This window comes from Nesoenas mayeri, assembly GCF_963082525.1.
Source record: "Nesoenas mayeri genome assembly, chromosome: 33".
Lineage (NCBI taxonomy): Eukaryota > Metazoa > Chordata > Aves > Columbiformes > Columbidae > Nesoenas > Nesoenas mayeri.
In genome coordinates this window covers 318,121-327,143 of record NC_137573.1, presented here as the reverse complement: position 1 = coordinate 327,143, position 9,023 = coordinate 318,121, and the positions used below count along the sequence as shown (strand labels likewise).

The window sequence follows — 9,023 nt, the reverse complement described above, 5'->3', positions numbered from 1 at the left end:
CTATGGGGACATGGGGACATCCATGGGGACATGGGGACATCCATGGGGACAAAGTTGGGGTGTCCATAGGGACATGGGGACAAGTTTGAGATGTCTATGGGGACATGGGGACAACCCTGGGGACATGGGGACAAGTTTGGGATGTCTGGGGACATGGGGACTAACTTGGGGTGTCCATAGGGACAAGTTTGGGATGTCTATGGGGACATGGGGACATCCATGGGGACAAAGTTGGGGTGTCCATAGGGACATGGGGACAAGTTTGAGGTGTCTATGGGGACATGGGGACAAAGTTGGGGTGTCCATAGGGACATGGGGACAAGTTTGGGGTGTCTGTGGGGACATGGGGACGAACTTGGGGTGTCTATGGGGACAAACTTGGGGACAAACTTGGGGTGTCCATAGGGACATGGGGATGAGGTTGGGGTGTCTATGGGGACATGGGGACATCCATGGGGACAAAGTTGGGGTGTCCATAGGGACATGGGGACAAGGTTGGGGTGTTTATGGGGACATGGGGACATCCATGGGGACAAACTTGGGGTGTCCATAGGGACATGGGGATGAGGTTGGGGTGTCTATGGGGACATGGGGACATCCATGGGGACAAAGTTGGGGTGTCCACAGGGACATGGGGACGAGTTTGGGATGTCTGTGGGGACATGGGGACGAACTTGGGGTGTCCATAGGGACATGGGGACAAGTTTGGGGTGTTTATGGGGACATGGGGACATCCATGGGGACAAAGTTGGGGTGTCCATAGGGACATGGGGACAAGTTTGAGGTGTCTATGGGGACATGGGGACAAAGTTGGGGTGTCCATAGGGACATGGGGACAAGTTTGGGGTGTCTGTGGGGACATGGGGACGAACTTGGGGTGTCTATGGGGACAAACTTGGGGACAAACTTGGGGTGTCCATAGGGACATGGGGATGAGGTTGGGGTGTCTATGGGGACATGGGGACATCCATGGGGACAAAGTTGGGGTGTCCATAGGGACATGGGGACAAGGTTGGGGTGTTTATGGGGACATGGGGACATCCATGGGGACAAACTTGGGGTGTCCATAGGGACAAGTTTGGGATGGCTATGGGGACATGGGGACAACCCTGGGGACATGGGGACGAACTTGGGGTGTCCATAGGGACATGGGGACAAGCTTGGGGTGTCTATGGGGACATGGGGACGAACTTGGGGTGTCTATGGGGACATGGGGACAAACTTGGGGACAAACTTGAGGTGTCCATAGTGACATGGAGATGAGGTTGGGGTGTCTATGGGGACATGGGGACATCCATGGGGACAAAGTTGGGGTGTCCACAGGGACATGGGGACGAGTTTGGGATGTCTGTGGGGACATGGGGACAAAGTTGGGGTGTCCATAGGGACATGGGGACAAGTTTGGGGTGTTTATGGGGACATGGGGACATCCATGGGGACAAAGTTGGGGTGTCCATAGGGACATGGGGACAAGTTTAGGGTGTCTATGGGGACATGGGGACAACCCTGGGGACGTTCTTGGGGACATTGCGGGGGAGGCCTTGGGGACATTGCGGGGGGGTGGGGGGCGCTCAGGCCCCGCCCCCTCGATGCGTCACGGCCAGCCCCGCCCCCTGGCGCCGCACTGCGCCGAGTGGAGCCGAACCCGAGCCGAGCGGAGCCGAACGCGACCCGAGCGGAGCCGAACGGAGCCGAGTGGAGCCGAACACGACCCGAGCGGAGCCGAACGCGACCCGAGCGGGAGCCGAACGGAGCCGAAGTGCCCCGAAGGAGCCGCCGGCCGCCGCGGGCCGGCCATGCCTTGAACCGGCCGCCCGCTCGTCCCGGGCCCATCTCCCGCTCCCCGCTCCCCTCCTCCCGCTCCGAGGGACCCAGGCGTCCTGCGGGGGAGGGGCCCATGGCCCGGGCAGGGGGCTGAGGGGGGCACGGAGCGACGCTGAGGAACGGGCCGGGACCGGAGGGACCGAACCGGGGACGGAGAGACCGAACCCACCGGGAACCGGGGCCGGAGAGACCCGAACCGGGGCCGGAGAGACCGAACCGGGGCCGGAGAGACCGAACCCACCGGGAACCGGGGCCGGAGAGACCCGAACCGGGGCCGGAGAGACCGAACCCACCGGGAACCGGGGCCGGAGAGACCCGAACCGGGGCCGGAGAGACCGAACCGGGACCGGAGAGACCGAACCCGCCGGGAACCGGGGCCGGAGAGACCGAACCGGGACCGGAGAGACCCGAACCCGTCCGGAGAGACCCGAACCCACTGAGACCCGGGGCCGGAGAGACCCGAACCCGTCCGGAAAGACCCGAACCCGTCCGAAGGCAGCGGCACCGTGTCGGAAATAGCCGAACTCAGCCGAACCGGGACCTAACGGAGCCGAAAGGACCCGAACCGGACCCGAAGCCACCCGAACCCTTCCGGAAAGAGCCGAACCGGACCCGAACCGGACCCGCCATGTTGCTCGGCGGCCTCTCGCTGCTCCTCGGGCTCCTCATGGGTGAGTGGGGCCGGGACCCCCCCAAAGTGTCCCCTGAGCCCCCCAAAGTGTCCCCTGAGCCCCCCCAAAGTGTCACCCCCCCCCCGTATTAATGTCACTTGTCCCTTCCCAGTGTCCCATGTCCCCCCCGAAGTGTCGCCTCCCCCACAGTGTCCCCTGACCCCCCCAAAAGTGTCGCCCCCCCCCCCCCCAGTGCCACCCCCGCTGTCCCCATCCCGGCCCCTGTCACCTCCGCAGTGTCGCCCCCCCCTTCCCCTCCCCCCCCCGCGGTGTCACCTGTCCCTGCCGCAGTGTCCCAGTGTCCCCATCCCCCCCCAAGTGCCACCATAGTGTCCCCAACCCCCCCAAGTGCCACCATAGTGTCCCCATCCCCCCCCAAGTGTCACCACGGTGTCCCCATCCCCCCGCCAAGTGTCACCATAGTGTCCCCACCACCCCCCCCCAGTGTCACCATAGTGTCCCCATCCCCCCCCAAGTGTCACCACAGTGTCCCCAACCCCCCCCAAGTGCCACCACGGTGTCCCCAACCCCGCCAAGTGTCACCATAGTGTCCCCATCCCCCCCTCCAAGTGTCACCACAGTGTCCCCATCCCCCCCCAAGTGTCACCATAGTGTCCCCAACCCCCCCAAATGTCACCATAGTGTCCCCATCCCCCCCCAAGTGCCACCATAGTGTCTCCCCAGTTCCCATTTGGGAGATATGGGGTAGACCTGGTCTCCCATCATTTTTGGGGTTCAGGGGTGGCTTTTTGGGGGGTTTTGGCTATTTTTGGGTGTCCCCAAGATTTGGGGTGACCCCCCCATGTCCCTTGTCCCCCATCCCAACCAGGGAGTCTGGGGGTGGCCCATATCCCCCTAGTTCCCAATGGACTAATATGGGGTAGACCTTGTCCCCTCCATTGGGAGATACAGGGTAGACCTGGTCTCCCATCACTTTTGGGGTTCATGGGTGGACTTTTGGGGGGATTTTGGCCACTTTTGGGTGTCCCCAAGACATGGGGTGACCCCCCCATGTCCCTTGTCCCCCTCCCCAGCCAGGGGGAGGTTCTGGGGGTGCCCCATATCCCCCCAGTTCCCAATGGTGTAATATGGGGTAGACCTTGTCTCCCACATTGGGAGAGCTGGTCTCCCATCACTTTTGGGGTTCATGGGTGGCATTTTGGGGGGATTTTGGCTATTTTTGGGTGTCCCCAAGATGTGGGGTGACCCCCCAATGTCCCTTGTCCCCCATCCCAACCAGGGAGTCTGGGGGTGCCCCATATCCCCCCCATTCCCAATGGATTAATATGGGGTAGACCTTGTCCCCTACATTGGGAGAGCTGGTTTCCCATCACTTTTGGGGTCCATGGGTGGATTTTTGGGGGGGTTTTGGCCACTTTTGGGTGTCCCCAAGACATGGGGTGACGCCCATGTCCCTTGTCCCCCTCCCCAGCCAGGGGGAAGTTCTGGGAGTTCCCCATATCCCCCCAGTTCCCAATGGTGTAATATGGGGTAGACCTTGTCCCCTGCATTGGGAGATACAGAGTAGACCTGGTCTCCCATCACTTTTGGGGTTCATGGGTGGCATTTTGGGGGGATTTTGGCTATTTTTGGGTGTCCCCAAGATGTGGGGTGACCCCCCCATGTCCCTTGTCCCCCATCCCAACCATTGAGTATGGGGGTGCCCCATATCCCCCCTAATTCCCAATGGACTAATATGGGGTAGACCTTGTCCCCCACATTGGGAGAGCTGGTTTCCCATCACTTTTGGGGTTCATGGGGGGATTTTGGCCGCTTTTGGGTGTCCCCAAGACTTGGGGTGACCCCCCATGTCCCTTGTCCCCCATCCCAACCATTGAGTATGGGAGTGCCCCATATCCCCCTAGTTCCCAATGGACTAATATGGGGTAGACCTTGTCCCCCACATTGGGAGAGCTGGTTTCCCATCACTTTTGGGGTTCAGGGGTGGATTTTGGGGGGATTTTGGCCGCTTTTGGGTGTCCCCAAGACGTGGGGTGACCCCCATGTCCCCGTCCCCAGCCGGGGGGGCCCATGGGGGCTGCGTGGAGGTGGCATCGGGGACCGAGGCGGTTTTGGGGGAGCCGTTCCGCCTGCTCTGCATCGCCTGCAAACGCCGCAGCGAGACCCCCGCCCAGGCCGAGGGAGAGTGGTTCTTCCGGGGGGAGGGGGACCCCCACTTCCACAAGGTACTGGGAGGCACTGGGAGGGACTGGGGGGGCGTTATAGGGGCGTATGGGGGCACTGGGATGGACTGGGAGGCACTGGGATGGTAATAGGGGGGACTGGAGGGGCGTTATAGGGACACCAGTTGGTCAGTGGGAGACACTGGGGTGTACTGGGGGTTACTGGGAGACAATAGGGGATACTGGGAAGACACTGGAGCGGTACTGGGGGCTACTGGGGAGACTCAGCTGGGTTACTGGGAGACACTGGGAGATACTGGGGGAGACACTGGAGTGTACTGGGGGTTACTGGGAGGCACTGGGGTGTACTGGGGGGCACTGGGAGGGACTAGGGGGGCATTATAGGTGTGTATGGAGGCACTGGGATGGACTGGGGGATACTGAGAGGCACTGGGATGGACTGGGAGGGACTGGGAGGCACTGGGATGGACTGGGGCAGTACTGGGAGGCACTGGGATGGCATTATAGGGACACCAGTTGGTCAGTGAGAGACACTGGGGTGTACTGGGGGTTACTGGGAGGCACTGGGGAGACAGTGGGGGATACTGGAGTGTACTGGGAGATACTGGGGGGACACTGTGGGGGACACTGGGGTATATTGAGAGACACTGGAGGTTACTGGGAGATATTGGGGAGACACTGGGTGTTACTGGGGGTTACTGGGGAGACACTGGGGTGAACTGGGGGTTACTGAGAGGACACTGGGGGATACTGGGGGTTACTGGGAGACACTGGGGTGTACTGGGGGTTACTGGGAGACACTGGAGCTGTACTGGGGGTTACTGGGAGACACTGGGGTGTACTGGGGTTTACTGGGGGACACTGGGGTGAACTGGGGGTTACTGGGAGACACTGGGGGGACACTGGAGTGAACTGGGGGTTACTGGGAGATACTGGGAGGACACGGGGGTTACTGGGAGATAGTGGGGGGACACTGGGGGGGACACTGGGGTCTATTGGGAGACACTGGGAGTTACTGGGAGGCACTGGGGGGACATTGGGGTGTACTGGGAGTTACTGGGGGTTACTGGGAGATATTGGGGAGACACTGGGGTGTACTGGGGTTTACTGGGGAGACACTGGGGTGTACTGGGGGTTACTGGGAGACACTGGGGTGACCATGCGAGTCCAGCAGGGGGCTCCGTCTCCTCTTACCGGTCACTCACTGGTCCTCAGTGGTCACTGACTGGTTGTTACTGGTCATTACTGGTTGTTACTGGTTATTACTGGTCGTCACTGGTGCTGACGGTTCTCCCGCGGCAGATCCTGCAGTACAGCCCCGAGGAGGGCCAGTGGGTGGCCCCGGGCCCGTTTTTTGGGGTGCTGGCCTGGAACGGCTCGCGGGGCACGCGGGACCTGCAGGACCTGTCCGTGCGTCTGTCCGCCGTGGGGCGGCCCCACGCGGGGCTCTACGTGTGCCGCCTGCGCCGCAACCTCACCTTCGACGGATACGTCTACAGCCTGGCGCGCAACAAGACGCTGCGATTGGCCGTCGTCGAGACGGGTGGGCGGGGCTTGGGGAGGGGGCGGGGCTTGGGGAGGGGGCGGGGCTTGGGGAGGGGGCGGGGAGGGGCTTTGGTGGGGTTTGGGGTATGGAGGGATATAGGGTAATGGGGAGGATAAAGGGGGCGTGGCTTGGGTTGGGGGCGTGGCATGAAAAGTGGGCGGAGCTTCAGGGACGTAGCTTGAACGGGGTTTGGGATATGGGGTAATGAGGCTGGAGGGGGCGTGGCTTGGATTGGGGGCGTGGCTTGGAAAGTGGGTGGAGCCAGGAAAAGTGGGCGGAGCTTCAGGGGCATAGCTTGAACAGGGTTTGGGGTATGGAGGGATATGGGGTAATGGGGAGGCTGGAGGGGGCGTGGCTTGCAACAAGACTCTGTGATTGGCCGTCGTCGAGACGGGTGGGCGGGGCTTGGGGAGGGGGCGGGGCTTCGCGAGGGGGCGGGGCTTGGGGAGGGGGCGGGGAAGGGCTTTGGTGGGGTTTGGGGTATGGAGGGATATAGGGTAATGGGGTAATGGGGAGGATGGAGGGGGCGTGGCTTGGGGAGGGGGCGTGGCTTGGGGAGGGGGCGGGGAGGTGGGGCGGGGCTTTGGTGGGGCTTGGGATATGGAGGGATATGGAGGGATAGGGGGTAATGGGGAAGATGGAGGGGGCGTGGCTTCGGTGGGGGGTGTGGCTTGTGTTAGGGGCGTGGCATGGAAAAGTGGGTGGAGCTTCTGAGCGGGGCTTGAATGGGGTTTGGGATATGGGGTAATGGGGAGGCTGGAGGGGGCGTGGCTTGGATTGGGGGCGTGGCTTGGAAAGTGGGTGGAGCCTGGAAAAGTGGGTGGAGCTTCAGGGCATAGCTTGAATGGGATTTGGGATATGGGGGGATATGAGGTAATGGGGAGGCTGGAGGGGGCGTGGCTTGGAAAGTGGGTGGAGCCTGGAAAAGTAGGCGGAGCTTCGGGGGCGGAGCTTGAGTGTGGTTTGGGATATGGGGTAATGGGGAGGCTGGAGGGGGCGTGGCTTGCAACGAGACGCTGCGATTGGCCGTCGTCGAGACGGGTGGGCGGGGCTTGGGGAAGGGGCGGGGCTTGGGGAGGGGGCGGGGAGGGGCTTTGGTGGGGTTTGGGGTATGGGGGGATATGGGGTAGTGGGGAAGAAGGAGGGGGCGTGGCTTGTGTTGGGGGCGGGGCTTGGGATGGGGCGTGGCTTGTGTTAGGGGCGTGGCATGGAAAGTGGGTGGAGCTTCTGAGCGGGGCTTGAATGGGGTTTGGGATATGGGGTAATGGGGAGGCAGGAGGGGGCGTGGCTTGGATTGGGGGCGGGGCTTGGATTGGGGGCGTGGCTTGGAAAGTGGGTGGAGCCTGGGAAAGTGGGCGGAGCTTTGGGGCATAGCTTGAATGGGGTTTGGGGTATGGGGGGATATGGGGTAATGGGGAGGGTAGAGGGGGCGTGGCTTGCAACAAGACGCTGCGATTGGCCGTCGTCGAGACGGGTGGGGGCGGGGCTTGGCGAGGGGGCGGGGCTTGGCAAGGGGCGGGGTTGGCGAGGGGGCGGGGCGGTGGGGCGGAGCGTGGCTTAAGGAGGGGGGGGGGAGGGGTGTGTCCCTGTCCATGGGTTCGATCCCCGTGTGCGGCAGCGCGGTGGGCGGAGCTATTGGGGACTGGGCGTGGCTTATGAGGGGGGTGTGTCCCTGTCCATGGGTTCAATCCCCGTGCGCGGCAGCGCGGTGGGCGGAGCTATTGGGAACTGTGCGTGGCTTACGGGGCGGGGGGGGTGTCCCAGTCCATGGGTTCGATCCCCGTGTGCGGCAGCGCGGTGGGCGGAGCTATTGGTGGATGGGCGTGGCTTACGGGGGCGTGTCCCGGCCACGCAGCGCGGCGGGACCTGGCGTCCATCGTGTCCGAGATCCTGATGTACGTGCTGATCGTGGTGCTGACGCTCTGGCTGGCGGCCGAGATGCTCTATTGCTACCGCAAGGTGGCGGCAGCCGCCCCGGCCCCCGACAGCGCGTGAGTGACGATGGGGACAGTGGGGACAGTGGGGACAATGGGGACAGTGGGGGTAATGGGGACAATGGGGACAATGGGGGTAATGGGGACAATGGGGACAATGAGGGTGATGGGGGTGATGGGGACAATGGGGGTAATGGGGACAATGGGGGTAATGGGACAATGGGGGTAATGGGGACATTGGGGATAATGGGGGGACAGGGGGACAATGGGGACAATGGAGACAATGGGGGTAATGGGGACAATGGGGATAATGGGGATAATCGGGATATGGGGATAATGGGGACAATGGGGAGACAGGGGAACAATGGGGACAAATGGGGTCAATGGGTACAAATGGGGTCAATGGGGATATGGGGACAATGGGGATAATGGGGGGATAGGGGGACAATGGGGACAATGAGGGATATGGGGACAATGGGGGTGATGGGAATAATCGGGATATGGGGACAATGGGGGTAATGGGGACAATGGGGGTAATGGGACAATGGGGGTAATGGGACGATGGGGATAATGGGGACAATGGGGGCAATGGGGATAATGGGGATAATCGGGATATGAGGATAATGGGGACAATGGGGGGACAGGGGAACAATGGGGATATGGGGACAATAGGGATATGGGGACAATGGGGATATGGGGACAATGGGGGTGATGGGGATAATGGGGATATGGGGATAGTGGGGGGACAATGGGGACAATGGAGACAATGGGGGGACATTGAGGACAATGAGGACACATTGGGGCGACACTGGGGGGACAATAGGGATATAGGGGGGACAATGGGGACACATTGGGGGGACATTGGGGACATGGGGACAATGGGGGAACAATGAGGGGACAGGGG

At 62.1% G+C, this 9,023-nt stretch overlaps 2 protein-coding genes across 2 annotated transcripts in view; both read left to right on the top strand.

Annotated features, from left to right (window-relative positions):
* Positions 1 to 9,023, top strand: part of PSENEN (presenilin enhancer, gamma-secretase subunit) — a 156,706-nt gene that overhangs the window by 67,086 nt on the left and 80,597 nt on the right. The gene's annotated exons all lie outside the window — the stretch shown is intronic.
* LOC308051201 (sodium channel regulatory subunit beta-1-like) lies at positions 1,953 to 8,180 on the top strand (the record flags this gene model as incomplete). Its single annotated transcript, XM_080361553.1, has 4 exons — positions 1,953 to 2,495; positions 4,515 to 4,681; positions 5,942 to 6,182; positions 8,041 to 8,180. Exons 1-4 carry the CDS (start codon positions 2,453 to 2,455, stop codon positions 8,178 to 8,180), a joined length of 591 nt encoding a protein of 196 aa, XP_080217679.1. The 5' UTR covers positions 1,953 to 2,452.